At 40.8% G+C, this 17,343-nt stretch overlaps 4 protein-coding genes across 5 annotated transcripts; 3 read left to right on the forward strand and 1 right to left on the reverse strand.

Annotated features, from left to right (window-relative positions):
- Positions 1 to 420: 420 nt before the first annotated feature.
- On the forward strand, positions 421 to 1,381 carry LOC149116320 (uncharacterized). The gene has a single exon (XM_089282255.1). It carries the CDS (start codon positions 421 to 423, stop codon positions 1,078 to 1,080), a length of 660 nt encoding a protein of 219 aa, XP_089138381.1. The 3' UTR covers positions 1,081 to 1,381.
- A 30-nt stretch (positions 1,382 to 1,411) lies between these two features.
- On the forward strand, positions 1,412 to 7,285 carry LOC110046891 (uncharacterized). Of its 2 annotated transcripts, XM_020752607.2 has the most exons (7): positions 1,412 to 1,769; positions 2,530 to 2,678; positions 3,555 to 3,637; positions 4,111 to 4,135; positions 4,628 to 4,709; positions 5,201 to 5,222; positions 5,879 to 7,285. In XM_020752607.2, the coding sequence occupies exons 1-7, from the start codon at positions 1,593 to 1,595 to the stop codon at positions 6,055 to 6,057; spliced, it is 717 nt and encodes a 238-aa protein (XP_020608266.1). In that variant the 5' UTR covers positions 1,412 to 1,592; the 3' UTR covers positions 6,058 to 7,285. The 2 variants fall into 2 exon arrangements, with proteins under 2 accessions (XP_020608266.1, XP_089138380.1); XM_089282254.1 differs by lacking the exon at positions 5,879 to 7,285 and having other exon boundaries at positions 5,201 to 5,872.
- LOC110046890 (OTU domain-containing protein 3-like) lies at positions 6,382 to 16,568 on the reverse strand. Its single transcript, XM_020752604.2, has 6 exons — positions 16,047 to 16,568; positions 14,908 to 15,056; positions 14,482 to 14,750; positions 13,732 to 13,887; positions 7,977 to 8,076; positions 6,382 to 7,135 (listed from the first exon to the last, which is right to left on the reverse strand). Exons 1-6 carry the CDS (start codon positions 16,250 to 16,252, stop codon positions 6,600 to 6,602), a joined length of 1,416 nt encoding a protein of 471 aa, XP_020608263.2. The 5' UTR covers positions 16,253 to 16,568; the 3' UTR covers positions 6,382 to 6,599.
- LOC149116321 (uncharacterized) lies at positions 12,399 to 12,986 on the forward strand. Its single transcript, XM_089282256.1, has one exon. It carries the CDS (start codon positions 12,399 to 12,401, stop codon positions 12,981 to 12,983), a length of 585 nt encoding a protein of 194 aa, XP_089138382.1. The 3' UTR covers positions 12,984 to 12,986.
- Positions 16,569 to 17,343: the final 775 nt, after the last annotated feature.

Genomic DNA, 17,343 nt, shown 5'->3' on the forward strand with positions numbered 1-17,343 from the left:
GGCTTTGTGAAAGGGCGTTCCTGTATAACTCAGCTAGTCCTTACTCACCATATGTGGAGCAAAGCACTGGATGCTGGCCTTCAGGTAGATGCTGTGTTTTTGGACTTTGCTAAGGCGTTCGATCGCGTGAACCATAAAATTCTTCTGCATAAATTGTGTAACTTTGGAATATCAGGGTCGCTGCTTGCCTGGTGTGGTGACTATTTATCGAATCGTAAACAAAGAGTCGTGGTTGATGGAAAATGTTCTAGCTGGCTGAATATTCCATCTGGCGTACCGCAGGGGTCCATTTTGGGTCCCCTATTTTTTATTATTTTCATCAGTGATCTGCCTGAGGTGGTCAGTCAAGAAAGTTCTGTGGCACTTTATGCAGATGACTGCAAGATGTTTAGGGTGGTAAACTGTCCAAGTGATCTAACGATGTTTCAAGATGATCTAGATAGTTTGTGTACCTGGAGTCAACACAACAGGATGACCTTCAATGTTAAGAAATGCAAGTTGATGCGCATTACCCAGAAGAAACAACCATTCAGATCTAGTTTCACCCTAAATGAATCGCTCATAGAGGAAGTTTATGAGTTCCACGACCTTGGTTTGTTTACTAACCATCATCTTTCTTGGAACTCTTATGTAGATGCCATTACAAATAAAGCTAATAGAATTTTAGGCCTACTTAGAAGAACTTGTAGAGGTTGGAAGGACATCGAAACCCTAAAGGTGCTGTACTGCACGTTGGTGAGATCGCAAGTGGAATATGGATCAGTTGTGTGGTCGCGACACACCGCACGAAACATTGACAAGCTTGAGCGCATACAACGGAGGGGAACAAAATTTATTCTCGGAAAAAGGAATTTTACCTATGACGAGCGCCTGAAATGTCTTAATCTGCTTTCGCTTGAAAAGAGGCGCTATCTTTTTGATGTCACATTTTTGTATAAGGCTTTAAATGGATACTTGAATGTGGATGTATTTCCGTTTCTGAACTTTTATTCTCAAGATGATGCGCACAGGTTTAGACATGTTGATGACTACTCCTTGAAGACAAATTTTGATAGAACGACTGCTTTTAAAACCACTTAATTAATAGAATTGTGGAGATGTGGAATTCGATATCCTTAGATCTTAGGTTATCTCCTAGTTGGGCAGTTTTTAAGTCGGGAATAAAGAAGTTTTTAAGTGAGGAATGAATATTTGATTTAATTTTTTTTTTCTTGATTGTTATTACATGATTATTTATTTAGATTAGCTACATGGTGATCTGTCTCGCATGGAGTGTTCCACTCTTTTACAGATTATCCTTATGGCTTTGCCTGTTTGTGTATGCCTTTAGACTTAGATTTAATTGCCATTAAATTGTAATAAATAAGTAAATAAAATTTTAAAAAAATGTCCGGTTGCCCAAAATTGATCAAAATTTGAGAGCGAACTGGATCGAGTGTAACTGCGTGACAACGAAGTAAACAATATGGCGGACGGTTTAGTTTTTTTCTCCTTGATCTGATCTCTTTTCCAATCCTCGTAATCGTTTTTGCTACCGAGTTTTCTGTGAGAGATGTCCTCGTGAGATACTTTGGACGTATTTTTAACTCATTATGCCGAAAAAAGCGGGCAAGAAAAAGGGCAAAAAGAAAACAAGCAAGTCTGCAGATGATCGTGAAAGTTCTCTGCAGCTGGGAAATGTCCCAAACAAAACCATGGTACAGCAAATGGCTTCTGAGACACTCAGCGTAGCAGGTAGCAGTCGAAGTGGCATTTCATCGAGAGAAAGGGTGAGTGCTAAATAAGTTGATACCTTCGTTGTAATTCCTTTGTTCCGACAGTCGACTCTAATTATATTAGCCCTCAATTAAGCTTAATTTAGCCAATGTTAACAGAGGATTGAGAAATATTTTTGGAGCTATCCTGCCTTGAATTTTAGCCGTCTCCTTCAGTAGCACAATTGTAGAAGGGCCTTATACAGAACAAAAAAAGAAAAAAAAATATTGGAAAATAAAGAATATTCAGATGACAAATTCCTGATCTTAAAATTTATCAACCAGATGAATCATTAGTCAGAAACAAACAGCATTTCTGTGTTTGTTCTCTGATATTTTAAAAATCTTCATGTTTAGATGAGAATTTTAATTATTTATTTCTGGGATCTTTTTGTGTCATCAGCGAAATCCAGAACAGAAGGGACATAAATGAATTACTCCAGGCCTGCGGTTTAATCTACCATTAATCTACCACCTTGTTGGTCATGCCCAGTCAATATGTCAACGTGTTCAGGCGTTTGTGATTTACCTTAGATATAAGCCAGACTCGCACCAGCCTATGTAAAATCAAGCAAAAATTCAAGCAAACTTTACAAATATCTCCTTATAAGTCTGAACCAGAGTGTTTTCACAATGTTAAGGTGGCTCTATCACCTTTAAACAAATGAGGTTAAAAAAACAGATGAGGTTGCTATTTTTAACAGTAAGATTCATAATTGAACCAACAGTCTCATCGCACATCATGGTAATTCTTCTGTTTTTATGTATTGGGTAGCTTTCTCAAGCCTTGTTTGATGGCGAGCTACGGAATAAGAGGAGATTCATGAAGGGCAAAGTCACCTCAAGAGCATATGAACAACTTACACCACAGGAGATTAGAGATCTGAAGCTTGTTTTTGATGTGTTTGACACCGATAAGAGTGGGTAAGTACTCTCTAGTAGCAGGTAATTTTATTTTGGACAAAGCAAAACTTCTGAGACCCTGTTTGGGTGCTCTGACCACCAAACCAGACTTCCAATGAGCTGTACGTCATTTGCTACAGTAATAAAGCTCATAAGAAACATTAATTACATAATTATGTACATTCTGCATGTTTATAGGATTTATTTTATTGAAAATAGTTGATAACATATTTGATAAAATAGTTGGTAGCATAGCGCTTTTTATGTTATTTTTTTGGTAGCATAGTTAGTAGTTAGCATTAAGCTCAGTCATACTGTAATGGTCTGTTACAGCGGCATTTTTTCATAGCTGGGAAGTAAAGCAAAAATAAGATAAATGCACCCTGATGTACCTGTCAGGTTCTTTGAGAATCTCTGAGACCTTTAAGGGCCTACATTACTTTCAAGGATCTTGGTCAAGATCTCTTAAAATACTGACAAGAATATGGAAAGATCCTAATTAAAAGATTCTTGACCAAGATGTTTGCAGATCTTGATTGAAAATCATCAAGATCCTCTTGAAGATCCTTGAAACGTTTTCAACAGGAAAAGAATGCAGGTGAGTAGATAGAGAGGTGAGAAGGCCAGCTCCTCACCCGAAGCCTGATTTTTTTCACTTGTTTTTAATGCTGCTCCCTAACTAGTAAATGAGTGTTCGAGGAACTCTGTAGAAACTTTTTTTCTCTAGTAAGTTATTTATAACTTGTAGTTCTTGTGTTCTTGTGGTATGCAATAACTTAGTAATACATAATTTTTATAGTTGACTTCTTGAAATTCAACAGCTTCTCATTACAAATCATTTGTTGTTTACATGTATGTGGTTGACTGTGGGATATCATAAATGTGTTGAACTTGTAGGTCAATTGATGCCCGAGAACTCAGGAAGGCTATGAGGGCATTAGGATTTAAGATTTCAAGGGAATCCATAGAGGACATGATAGGTAAACACAATACTCAGTTCTAAATGTGACAAAACAGAAAAGGTGCTATGTATATGTAAATATTACATGAACAGTAATACACCAGAGAGGGCCTAGTTAACTTTATAATTCCCACCTTTACAGTTTGCAAAGTACTAGTTTGATACACATACTTCTAGATGATCAAAGACTCTTACTAATTATAACAATGCTTTGTACCAATCATCTTTTTAAATCAATCTGAGACTTTTCTTTACATCGTTACACTTGAGACTCTGAGACTTTCCAGCAAAAGGTTCGAGAATTCAAGGTGGAAAGAACCACGCTAAAGCAAGAATTTGTGATTCTTTGCAGCACAGCCCCACCAACCATTCAAAGTAACATCCTCCCTGGATGTCTGTGTTATACCCTACAGATGTGGTAAAGGATGCTTAATGAAAACATTTTCATATACTACCAAACTTACTTTGAGACCTTTTTTTCTTTAATTCCAGCTGACTTGGATATTGACAAATCAGGGTAGGGTTTTACTTATAATAATGTGTTTTGAAGATATCCAACAATGTTACAGATAATTTAATGTGTTCTCAGTTGTATGCGTTGTATATGACACAGTCTGAACATACTGTTTCAAAGCTACCTGGCAATCCAGTGGATAACATAATTTTGAAAGTTACAACATTCAACAGAAGTTTGCTTGAAATAGAATATAATTAATTTTTTGATCTGCAGAATAAAGGTTTAATTCTTAAGAAGAAAGACCATCACAGTTAAATACAAAATTTAAGTAGTGGTGGTAAAGCCTGAAAAAATGCAGGCTTTAATGGGATTCAAACCCATGACCCTGCAATACCAGTGCAGTGCTCAAACTGAGCTATCAAGCCAACTGTGAGCTGGTCATTATGTTGAATCCACAAAATGAAAATTAATTAGCAATTAATAAATAAAAACAGATTGGAAAATTCATTGATCGTGATGGTTTCATTTTGTTCAACATTTTATTCCCTACAGGTCAATTGAATTTGATGAGTTTTTGGAATTTATAATTGCCAGACAAGGGGATGGCAGAGATGTACACAATGAAATTGTGCAGGTACCGGTATCTGCATAAATTATATGATTCTTAATTTATTAAATATATAACATTTTTTATCCATTTTTTTGGTGAAAATCTTTTTAAAAAGACTAGTGTGAAATTTACATTGCCTCAATATTTTATTTATCACACATGGACAAAAGTGAGAATGTGTAGAATGGTTAGTGTATTTGCAGATGAGATCCACTTCAGGTTTCCACTTCAGCCTTGTGGTAATAACCTCTGGTAGTAAACTATGAGGAGGGAAGGGTTCATTTGTGGGAGACTAGATACTTCAGAAAGTTCTTGCCATGTGCCACAGAAATGGATTTGTGGGGAGTCAACAGAAACAAAGTCAAAAATTGCATAATTTGATACTAAATTATTTACTCTCCCCTTCTTTTTTGTTCAAACTCAATCTTCCCTGATTCATGGTATCAGTTTTTTGTGCACATAAAATCTTGGGTATTGTACGTACTTGTCATGTTACAATATTATTTTATTCCTAGGGTTTCAAGATGTTTGATACAGGTGAGTGGCCAACACCAAATCACTGTAACTGTTATGTAGCAATATTTTTTTTGACAACTTTAAGGGCAGAAGTGGAAATAGGCCTTTTGCAACAAACAGCCACATGGCAGAAAATGTTCCATTCTGGAGGGCAAACGAATGTGACAACCTCCAAAACAAAGCAATTTCAATCAGTCAAGCTTGACTTTACCTTGTGTTTTTATGTCCCAGTGCATACATGTATAATGCCTTCCAGCATGGCTGATATTATACATTGTACCATATGACCATCTGTTGCAAAAGGCCTTTTATGTTAAGACGATGAAAAAATGTGTTGTGTACATTGTCTAGTTGCGTACTGTTATATGTAACAAATCATGTTAACTCTTCTTTTGTAAGTTAAGCTTTTTCAGTTGTAAAGTACTGTCAGGTTTCATGTTATTGTACAAAGGAATTTGTTATAAGAGTTCACTTTCAAAAAAGATCAGGTGTCTGCATGTAGTTAGTCTCTTCCATAGCTGCAACAAGAAGCGTTGCTTGATGACCCTAATAATGGCTGTGCATGAAACTAGCATATAGGAGGGTTTAAAATATTTGAATGTGGCTTGGACCATAACCAACTTACAACTGCTGACAGTATTTTACTCAGCAATACCAAACTTTTTCTTTCATGACAGATAAAACAGGAAAAATTTCATTGACCAATCTGAAACAAGTTTCCAGACTCTGTGGGGTAAAGTTGAATGAGCAGGAACTCAAGGAAATGATACAAGAAGCTGACAAAGATGGCGACAGTGAAGTTGATCAGGAGGAGTTTGTGAACATCATGCTCAAAACAAACTTGTTCAGTAGCTAATAACAAATAGTATGAATCAGATCAGTTTGAGTGTCATTGATTTTCTAACCTTGACATCAAAATTTTATACAATCATGTGAATTAACAAGGCCATTTTAATTAATTTTGTAAATAAGAAAATTGTTTATACTTACAACTAAGGAAATTCTATTTTTGTAGTTAGCTTTTGTGAGAACTATAATTTGTAGCTACATATTTTTAAAATCAGTTTGTGTACTTGAGTAATTTGAATGTTGCTGTTTTTGTAAGTTTGCTGATTTTGTAACACTAAAGGAAGTCTACAATAGCTTGCACCCACCCCCCAGTATTTATAATGGAAACAGAGAAGGCACACACTGAATTTATTTTTAAATGTTGCTAGATGACATTAGATTAGATTAGTATTTGGCAAGAACTGCTTTTTTCGTTAATTGATACCATGTAGTGCCCATGTTTGGCATGTGCACCAAAGTAATAACAATATTAAATAAAATATTTCATAGGAAATATGACGTGACCATTTCCTGAAGAAATATTAGAAATAGAAATAGACTTGCGGACTTCTATATTGCAAGAAGTCCTAAATCAGTAACAATACCATTGCTGGTATTTTGTTCCCCTGCAGCTCCAGAATCAAGACAGGGAATCGAGTCCTCCTTTCTCCTTTCATTCCTTCGTTTCTTTTTCTCCTGCTTTGCAAGTTCCTTTCTTTTCTTGTTACTCAAGTGCACATTACTTGTTCCTTGTCTGTTTTTAGACCTATCAACAACTTTGGGCCTTGCCCCTTGCTGCTCATAAGTCTTACTGGATTTATGGTCGCCATGTGATATGGATTCACTCAAGTCCTGTACAGTTTCACTCTTTGGATTGCTTGATAGATTTAAATTACTGTTTTCTGTCTCTTCTTTAGTCCCCAAATCTGATAACTGTGTGTTATCCTCAGTGGAACAACTATATGTTTCATCAGTAGAATTGTTTGTATTAAGATCCTTAATTTCCATGTCAGCAGATTTTTCAGATTCCAACACATTGCATTCCGTCATTGGAACATGATTTACTAGTTCACTGCTGGTGGCATAAAGTTCGTCAGACAAACACCCTGAAACAAACACTGTGGTTAGTGAAATCAATGTAATTGTACATATTAGTGACCTACTTTTAAAATACTCTATTTTTTGTCTCATCATGGGGAATGTGTAGACACAAAACATAAATGAAGCAATAAATAAACATGTAAGATCTCTGCCAACTTAGCCTGTGAACAGGCTCCTGATTTTGTTGTAGGGAAAGCAAATAAACTGGCAGGCAGATATAACAAAGAATGGTCTGGAGAGGGAAAAATCGCACCCCGCTAGGCTTGCTTCACTCGCCCTATTTTATTTTTTTTCACGCTCATCAAAAGCCGGTTCACAGATGGTGCCAACTCTCCCAGATTATCCAGAAGTCTCCTGGATACAGACATAATCTCTCGGTCTCCCGTACAGGTCATCAACTTTATTTTGAGCAATAATTGTCATTTTTTGGGGAAAATGTTTGGAATATTTGCCAATGCATTTCTGTGGTTGAATCGGGAGAATTCTCTTTTTAACAACACTTATAGGGGCAAGAGAGTAAAATCGGCAATGTACTTACTTCTTTTTACGTGACACCTGATTGGTGAAAAAAATGCCCCATGATACATGATTTAGTAGAAAAGTTCAGCGTGATGTGTGATTGGTATTTCCCCCCTCCTTTGCCACCCTCAATGAAGAGTATGCTGCCCATAACCCTTTCCTGTAATATCCTGTATTCCTGCTAATATTAACATAAACATCCTGTATCCCGAAAACCCCTACTAGGAGCTCAGCAATCAACTGAGCATGGGGCATGTATTACACACGAATGCATTACCGTCCAAAAGTACAAGTAGTGTCCCCACTCTACAACTCATCCGAACATACCTGTGTCCTCAGCAACACACATCAACTGAAGAATGTAATGAATGGAGGCATCAACATCATAAGCATTATCCTCAAGAGTTTGAGTGATGGTAACCAAGTCCTAGAAAATGAAATGAAGACTGTTCACTTTGCCAGAGGGAAATCATACAGCCATGAACTAACATCAAAATCAGCTCTCTGTTGATGGAATTAAGTGATTCAGACACTTGTCAGGGTCCAGGATGATAATTATGTCACAAGCTCTAACATTCAGAATTGCAGGAAATTAATTCAGTAATTTGAAAGCTTTATACTATAAATATCCTTCAGTGAAGTAACTAGTGGTAAAAGGGGATAAGTGAATATTTTGATAAATTTTTTTTGGTCCAAATAAGCTGCATTTTTGCATTTGGCCTTTAAATAAATTGAAAAACATTGTCCTGGCTTTTTTTGCTAGTTTCCGCTCCATTTTCAAGAAAAAAAAAGCCAAAAAATGCTGTTGCTATATTCAAAATAGAAGCAATAGAAAATGATTAGTCCTTTGTTTTGTGACAAAGAAATATCATGAAACCAACAAAGTGCCACATAAATGTACTAAAAGTGTGACATGAATAACAAAGATATTTAAGCCATAAATCATATTGAACAATATGGCACAGTGTTCAATACTTACAGTAAGGCATAGAGAAAACTGCTAATTACAACTCTGAGTTGTTGGTTTGAGTCATGAGACTGACTTTGTTTATTTTTGGGTGGTCTCACTGTTGATTTTTACTCTCTTTTGCTTTGTCCAAGATTTCAATTTTCCCTACACATGTTTTGTAATATGCAGTTAAATGCAATTTAACGGAGTTAACAACAAAGAGCGCCAGTGTTGTCTGGAGTCAGCGGCGTTTCATACATGGGCATGCGCCAGATCCCATGTGCTCTTTGACTGAAGTGTGTTTAGCGTTACAGGCGCTAGCGTGTTATTTGCGTGGCAGTTCATGGGACCTCATCTTCAAGGCTTCCTCCCGGAGTAGCGTGTGCATTATTTGTTCTTCGTTCGTCGTTTTTCGAATCTTGCCGTTGTTTCTTTCGTTTGGTATGACACATCGTCGTGCAACAAACAACAGTGTGGCCGCCATGTTGGATTCAAGTCAGCCTTCTTCTCCAGCCGATTCTGCCTCTTCGGTCGTACATCCTCCCATTTCTTCGACTCCGGTGTCCACTCCGCCCTCCTTCGTCCTCTCTCAACAGGACCTCAGTCAAACGTTTTCACAAGCCTTGGGGGATACGTTACCTCGCATTTTGGCGGCTTTGCAAAGTCACTCATCGAGTTCTTCGACAGCGGGAAACACGGCGTCGGGCACGACGTCATCCGGTTCTGTTGTCATTAACCAACCACTGCCTTCTTCTGCAGGCCAGTCCTCAGGTAATTTGGTCGTTCCTCCCTTTATTTCAACATACTGCACGTTAGGCAATTCTTCTTTATCTTCGCCATCGTTGTTTGGTTCTCGTGGTGCTGCGAATGGATTGCCATCTTCCAACCAGTCTTTCACGCCATTGGTCTCCTTTGGTTCTAATTCCTCCATCGCCTCTACCTCAACATCCCTGAATAGGCCGTTTGTTGTTGGCCCCGGTTATTCCCCTATCCCGGAGAAGCTGGTGACAAAAATTAGGTCTGGCCAATTTGTGGATCTTGCTGACTTGCTAGCAGAGAACTTGAAAGCCCAGGAGACAGAGCCCCAAACGTACCTTGATGGCAAACTTCTCGTGAGTTCTTCCAAGAAAAGGGTGCAAGAGATCACTGATATCGTGACATGGGTTGAAGCATTCACTGTGTACTCGTGGATCTTCTGCTGTGCTCATTCTTCCAGATGGCAGGACATGACACAATACAAGCTGCTAATTCTCAAGACGTCGTGCCAGTTCCCTGGGAAGGCTTGGCTCCATTACGATGTTGCATTCCGCAAGGACGCAGCTGCTGCAGGTTTGGTGGACTGGTCTCACATGAACCATGATTTGTACAACTTCCATACTCTTTCGTCACCTCTTCCCCAGTCAAGCCAGCAGCCAACCACTTCGTCTTCAGCTTCAATTTCGATAGCCGGTTCATCCACCTTTTGCCGATCTTGGAATGATGGCACCTGTCGCTGGACCTTTGGTCAATGCCGGTACCTCCATCGCTGTGAGAAATGTGAAGGTGATCATCCACGTGTCAACTGTCCATTTCGGGCCTCAACCTCTTCCTACCGGCGCTCCCAGTCAACTCCCCCATCCCAAAGCAAACGTCTGCGGCGTTGAAGTGGGATCCAAACCATATGTAAATAGCGTACATTCATCTTGTTCAGTTTCCTTTTCAAATTTTTTGATTCCTGTTCCTGTTAATGTTGTTGTTCCTGCACCACAAGATGCTTTTGGTAATGACATGCCCTCCGAAGTGGCACACCATGCTTTGCCCTCTTGTTCTTTGTCCATTTTGGGCGTCCCGCAGCAAGACCTGGTCCCCCCATCCAGAGTAACCCCCATAGACGCGGAGGAACTTCGGCATGAACTGTGTTCTTACCCCGACCAAACGCAAGTGGAGTACGTGATTTCAGGTCTCACAAATGGTTTTCAGCTGGGTTTTGACCCTCGGGCGGTATCTTTAAAATCGGAGAATAAAAATATGCCTTCAGCATCCCTTCAGCCTTCAGTCATCGACCAGTATCTCCTCACGGAACTCGACAAAGGCCGTGTAGCTGGCCCCTTTGCTATAGCCCCTATCCCAAACCTCCATGTGAGTCGCTTTGGAATTATCCCGAAGAAGTACCAGCCTGGAAAATGGCGGCTTATCTTGGATCTGTCTAGTCCTTTAGGCCATAGTGTCAATGATGGCATTCCAAAAGAACCCTTTTCAGTGCAGTACATGAAGGTTGATGATATCATCGATGGGATCATGCTTCACGGCAGAGGAACGCTGTTGGCAAAGTTCGATGTGGAAAGTGCTTACCGTAATGTCCCTGTCCCTTCTGATGATCGTTACCTACTTGGTATGAAGTGGCGTGGGAAATATTTTATTGATATGGCGCTTCCATTTGGACTACGCTCTGCTCCTTTCATCTTCTCGTCCATTGCAGATATGCTCGAGTGGATCCTCAAACACAATTATAATGTGAATTTTCTTTTACACTACCTGGATGACTTCCATACATTGGGCCCTCCTAACTCACCTGTTTGCCAGAACAATATTGATACTTGTGTTAAGCTATTTAAAAAGTGGGGTATTCCTCTTCACCCGAACAAATTGGAGGGGCCATCCACTTGTTTAACTGTGCTCGGTATTGAGCTCGATTCTCTCTCACTTCAGGCCCGCCTGCCGCAGGATAAGTTTGATCGTATTGCTGCACTTCTGGAAGCCTGGTCCCTCAAACAACATTGCACATGGAAGGAGCTGGAATCTCTCATTGGCAATCTCCAACACGCATGTAAAGTAGTTCCTCAGGGGCGTACCTTCTTGAGACGCATGATCAATTTATTGTCAGCCTTTCGACGTGATAGCCACCCAATTAGGATCAACCAAGACTTTCGCTTAGACCTCCGTTGGTGGCGAGAATTTTTCCATTCTTGGGGTGGTCTCAGTTTCCTGCTTTCCCCACAGTGGGCGACCTTGCCTGAATTTTACGTTTCCTCAGATGCTGCTGGTGCTCGGGGTTATGGTGCAATTTGTGATCATGAATGGTTTGTGGGTGAATGGTCAGCTGTTCAGCATCCCTTGGCAATTGCCTACAAAGAGTTGTTTCTGGTGGTTATTGCAGCTTCCCTATGGGGCCACCGATGGGCTTCTAAACGAGTTGAGTTCTGCTCCGACAACATGGCAGTCGTTAGTGTTTTGCGTTCGGGCACCACGAAGGATCCGAACATGATGGTTCTTCTCCGTCACTTGTCACTTGTGGCAGCCCGACATTCCTTTGCCTTTACTGCCTCTCATACGCCGGGTAAAGACAACTCGATTGCTGATGCCTTATCTTGTTTTGATTTTCAGCGTTTCCATCATCTTGCTCCTCATGCAGCTCCTGGGGCAACTCCAATTCCGTTAACGCTGCTGGCTCAGCTGCCCGTAATTTGACAGATAAATGCCAGTTCTATTTGACCAATGGCCTCGCACCTTCTACTCGCCAAGTTTATGCTTCGGCTCAACGTCAGTTCTTAGAATTTTGTAGTCAGGATACTCCCTTCGAGCCAAGTCAGCCTCTTTTACCAGCCAGTGAACAAACTCTGATGCGCTTCTGTACCCATTTAGCAGATCGTCTTCACCATTCTTCCATTAAGGTATATTTGTCTGCAGTCCGTTCTTTACACATTGACTATGGCTTCCCAGACCCAATTGTCAACCGTCTTCAACTTCAGCGTCTCTTACGAGGGATCAAACGTCATCAGGGCCCAAATCTCCCTCAGTGCCAACCAGTGACAGCCGACCTTATGTCTGTTTTACACAAGTCTTTAGATTTTATCAACCCTGACAGTGTCATGCTATGGGCAGCCTGCTGTCTTGGCTTCTCTGGGTTTCTTAGAGCTGGTGAATTTACAACAAATGGTACCTTTGATCCATCTGTTCATTTGACCGCGGCAGATCTCCAAGTAGATTCCTCCACCAATCCCCAAAGCTTTCGAGTGTTAATCAAGTGTGCAAAGACTGATCCTTTCAGGCAGGGTTGTTTCATCTATCTTGGCCGTGGTTCCCTTCCTCTCTGTCCTGTGACTGCATTAACAAACTACCCTCATCTTCGTGGGCCAGGTACCGGACCTCTCTTTATTCACCAAGATGGCTCTCCTCTTTCTAGATCTCGGCTTTCCTCGTTTCTTCAAACCACTCTACAGGCAGCAGGTATTCCTGGAAAGTTCTCGGGTCATAGTTTTAGAATTGGAGCCGCTACAACTGCTGCCCAGAGAGGTGTTCCTGATCATCTCATTAAGACAATGGGTCGCTGGTCGAGTGATGCTTACTTGTTATATGTGCGCACACCTGTGGAAACCATCCTTTCAGTAGCTGAACGACTTGCCTAACAGGTATGGTTTTTGTCACTAATTTGCCAGTTACTGGGTGCCTACGGATTTGGGCATTTTTCTCGGGGCTCTGGCCTCCCCATCCATGAGCCCCTCTCTTCTCCGAGCTGGGTAGCGCGCTGCTCGGAGGTCCTCCGGCTTGGCGTGGGGGCTCATGGCTGGCTTGCCAGGATTTGCCAGCCATGGGAGCAGTCTCCATCTAGGAGCTGGCTGCCAATAGTGGAAGCTCCTGGATATCACAGGCACCCAGCCTCCATTTTGCGATGCAGTTGTTAAATGCAGTTAAATGCAATTTAACGGAGTTAACAACAAAGAGCGCCAGTGTTGTCTGGAGTCAGCGGCGTTTCATACATGGGCATGCGCCAGATCCCATGTGCTCTTTGACTGAAGTGTGTTTAGCGTTACAGGCGCTAGCGTGTTATTTGCGTGGCAGTTCATGGGACCTCATCTTCAAGGCTTCCTCCCTCCCCCCCATTTCCCTCCCTCTTTTCCACTGTTCACACAGTGTGACGGGTGCCTGCTCTCCCTTCTGCGTGGGGGCTCATGGCTGGCTTGCCAGGATTTGCCAGCCATGGGAGCGGTCTCCATCTAGGAGCTGGCTGCCAATAGTGGAAGCTCCTGGATATCACAGGCACCCAGCCTCCATTTTGCGATGCAGTTGTTAATTTTATATTAATTGCATCTATTTTCTTAAATTACCATGTGCTAGATATTTAAATCATGTATCTGTTGGTATTTTATTCTGCACCTTACATCCAGTGGCTGCCATAACTAACTCCTCTGCTGTGAGCTTGTCTCCTTGTAGAAAAGCCATGTTGTCAATATCAGCTGTTGTGTCTTTTCTTTTTTCCTTTTCTTTAGACTTTCTCACCTTTCTGGTTTCTGAAGGTTGCGGTTTTCCAGCCTAAAGAAAAACAACAATTCAGCCAAAAGTTACATGTCCGTCAACATAAAATGTGTTTAAAACTACCATTTATTCTTCCCCTTGGTGTCTTCATCTGAAGTTCATAATTATGCCAATGACGCAACCTCATAAATTATAGCGGGGCTCAAGCAACCTAAAGGGCCTCCATGCAGAGCACCATGTACTCATATGATCCCATAAATTGCTTTCTTTGTGGTTATCATGGCTAACAGTATGCATGCACAATGACAAGAATGATGGCGTCGCACAACGTGACAGCCATACTTCGGCAAAATTAATATGTCGACTGAGGCATGCAACCTTGGTTTACAGCATACAGCTTTGATATTCAAGACATCTATGTTATGGTCAACTGACACCTGTCAAAACAAGGCATGTGCTGACCAGTATCACATCACCATATCGCTGGCTCAAGTTTAGAGCTCACTGAGGTCACCTTTTTTTTACGTTGACCACTGTCCAGGTACTGGTTTTCGATCGGATTGCAGGCTCAAGCCAGGGTAACTTATAATTATTGCAATCAGGAGCTCTGCTTTTAGGCTTGGCTAAATCTATATATAAATTAATACTTACAGCTGTGACTGCAGATGTTTTTTCATTATGTTTAATCCAAGCTGGTTCTGTAGTGTTGTCATTAATGCATCGTACAGATGAGTAATGTTCACCATTATGGTAAGAAATATGTAGCTCTCGAGCTTGTCCATTCTTGCTGTAATCTCCACCATATATAACCCATCGAGGTTCATTGAGTTGATGTATGACAATATTGACACCATGGTTACGTGCAAAAGCCACAATGCTGTCATTTCCACCGTAAGTACTAAGTTTTGATAATTGCTCTACTGAAGGCAACAAATGAAACCACATAAAACTTGTGTTCTTTAAAACATCTCAGCTTTGTCAGTTGTGTTCACAAGTTGTCTTCTCTGTTTAGATACATGTATTACTAAGCTAAATTACTCAGAAAATGATTTGTGAATGATTATTTGCAATACTTACAATGCTTATCAAATGACACATTGTCCTCCATAAACGGTTCAAAGTCACTTCTATGATCTCTCATGTATCTGACTGTTTCTCTTCTGTGCCGGGCATGGGACGTGTGCTCTCCCTCAATCTGATCCCCTAAGGCCCGGAACAAGCAATTTCTGGGTACAGCAAGGGAAAATTGTTTGTACAGAAGTTAGATATCTCTGACGCACTGGTCCTCAGCAGATTTCTGTACTTATGTTACTAGATTTCCAGCATAGAGAGGTAAAATGAGTCTTCATGCAAAACCATTCATATGAAAATATGTTCCCCCTACAGGTTCTTTTTCATCCAAATCAAATTCGTTTTCACACAAAAGGTTTCACATGAGGACTCATTTTGAAACAGAGGCACAGGGTAACTCAGAAATGGTCTATTGCTATTGTTACTGGGGAGCTGTGTGGAGGACAAACAGTTGTGCTCCAACTCACAAGTACTTCAAGTGGACTTCATTTGATGTGCAGCTCAATGAAACTTACTCAATCTATTTACATGTAACTGAACAGTTTGGAACTACCAGTCAGATCCAGACTGACAAAATAATGTGATGCTTCGTTGATTTCATTGTCTGGCAAAACAAAAGGTTTCTGTTGTTTCGCATTCGCCAAAAGATGCCACTAGGAAAAGTGCCTTTTTTGCATACATTATTTCTCGAAAATGAAGAGCAACCCAGCGAAAAAAATTACAGGGCAATGTTTTTCAGCTGAAATGAAGGCCACATGCAAAAATTCAGCTAATTGGGAGCAAAAAAAAAAACCAAAATTGTCAGTTATCCCCTTTTATCACTAGCTTCTTCAAATGGATTATCATTGGTATGTTTTTAAAACCGACCTCTCCTGCATGAACATGTCTAATGCTTAGAAAAGTAAACTTTATAACTTCATGGTAGATTCCTTTCAAGACGGTGCTATCACATAATTTTATCAAGGTTATATTTCATGTCCCTCTACAGATCTATAACTTTCAGAGACATCTTTCCCAAGTATAATGACATTCAACATAACCTTGAATTTCTTTCTTATTCTATAACAGTTTGTTGAGTAATTATTACAAATTATTGCTGTATAGTTAAAGTTAAACGAGTGTTAATGTTATAGCCTTAGACTAACCCGTCTCCTGGGATATCTTTGATCTTCAAACCCAGCGCCTCCAGCTGGTTACTGAAGCTGGCAAAGTCTTGATCATCTTCAAGGTACTCTTTAATTTTACGCTCTTTTTTCAAAGCATTTCGCCTCACACGGTCATCTCGTTTCCTTTCAAGCTCGTCGCGCCGTTGCCCTTTCGTCTGTTTCTTGTTAGCTCCGCCTTTCGTCATTATAAGATTTCACCTGTGGTATAGTTTGCTCAATAAATTTTCGATTTCCTTGTGAGTAAAATTAAAGCTTCGCTTGAGATATTTAAACGTCGAGGTGATAAATTTGGAGGTGGCTTGACAGTTTCCGTGCTGTTTCGTCCAGAACCCCTTCAACAAAAACTGCAGAGATGGTACTAGGCTTACATTTATACTAAGCATATAAACAACAAAATGCAAAAGAAGCTATAAATAGCTTATTCTACTCCACCGTACAGCTGCAGGCCTTGCGGCCATGTTGCTTTTTGGTGGTGCAATGTTACTATGTTACACTACAGTGTCTATTATACCATGGAGGACTGAAACCGTTGATGGCCGCTGCCCAAAAGCGAGCGGATTCATCGTCATCTCCTCCAGGGCCAGGGCAGAAAAAGGCCGGCTACATATAAGCGTCCTGTCTCCGCCGTCAGAAACTCTGGGCTCGATTTTGGGGTATGGTAAAGGTCGGCACACACGAGGGTACTAGTCCCTGCGGCTAGTCCCTGCAACAAGTCGCGAGGACATGTACCATCGTGTGAACTAGCCACTTTTGCTTCAAAATCTAGTCACAGGGACCAAAGTAGTCCCATCGTGTGAACTAGCTACTTTTGCTTCAAAATCTAGTTGCAGGGACCAAAGTTTGGTCCTTGCGACTAGTCCCACGAATTCAAACTGGTTTGAATTTTTGGGACATGTCCCTGCGACTTGTTCCTCAAAACGCTTCGTGTGAACTGTTCGTGGGACAACACCCTCGTGTAAACTCTTCTGGGGACTAGTTCAGTAGTTGCAGGGACTAGTTACAGGGATTAGTCCCCTCGTGCATGCTGACCTTAAAATCGTGCAGATTACCCGGGACCGAGGGGCTGAGGGGATAGGGGTACTTCACAAAGTTTTATACGGGGATGCCCCTCCCCAAGGTCCAACTCCTTACGCTTTTGTACACCATTTTAACAGAAAAGGCTTCCCTCTCGTATACCCTTTATTAAAAAAGGTAGCCCTAGCCACTTTCACATGCTTTCGAATTTCATAACCGGCCCGTACTATTAATAAACCGCGAAAAAAGGAAATCTTTCCGT

The sequence above is a fragment of the Orbicella faveolata genome, unplaced genomic scaffold (assembly GCF_042242905.1).
Source record: "Orbicella faveolata isolate gen_17 unplaced genomic scaffold, um_ofav_v1 contig_12, whole genome shotgun sequence".
NCBI classification, from domain to species: Eukaryota; Metazoa; Cnidaria; class Anthozoa; order Scleractinia; family Merulinidae; genus Orbicella; species Orbicella faveolata.

Excerpts from the sequence above, each read along its gene's own strand:
- LOC149116320 (XM_089282255.1), top strand. The coding sequence starts at position 421 with ATGTTTCAAGATGATCTAGATAGTTTGTGTACCTGGAGTCAACACAAC.
- LOC110046891 (XM_089282254.1), top strand. The coding sequence starts at position 1,593 with ATGCCGAAAAAAGCGGGCAAGAAAAAGGGCAAAAAGAAAACAAGCAAG. Across the intron at positions 1,770-2,529 it reads GCATTTCATCGAGAGAAAGG|CTTTCTCAAGCCTTGTTTGA; the intron begins GTGAGTGCTAAA and ends TGTATTGGGTAG. Across the intron at positions 4,710-5,200 it reads TACACAATGAAATTGTGCAG|GGTTTCAAGATGTTTGATAC; the intron begins GTACCGGTATCT and ends TTTTATTCCTAG.
- LOC149116321 (XM_089282256.1), top strand. The coding sequence starts at position 12,399 with ATGTCTGTTTTACACAAGTCTTTAGATTTTATCAACCCTGACAGTGTC.
- LOC110046890 (XM_020752604.2), bottom strand. The coding sequence starts at position 16,252 with ATGACGAAAGGCGGAGCTAACAAGAAACAGACGAAAGGGCAACGGCGC. Across the intron at positions 15,057-16,046 it reads AAAGATATCCCAGGAGACGG|AAATTGCTTGTTCCGGGCCT; the intron begins GTTAGTCTAAGG and ends TGCTGTACCCAG. Across the intron at positions 7,136-7,976 it reads GTGTGTTGCTGAGGACACAG|GGTGTTTGTCTGACGAACTT; the intron begins GTATGTTCGGAT and ends TGTTTGTTTCAG.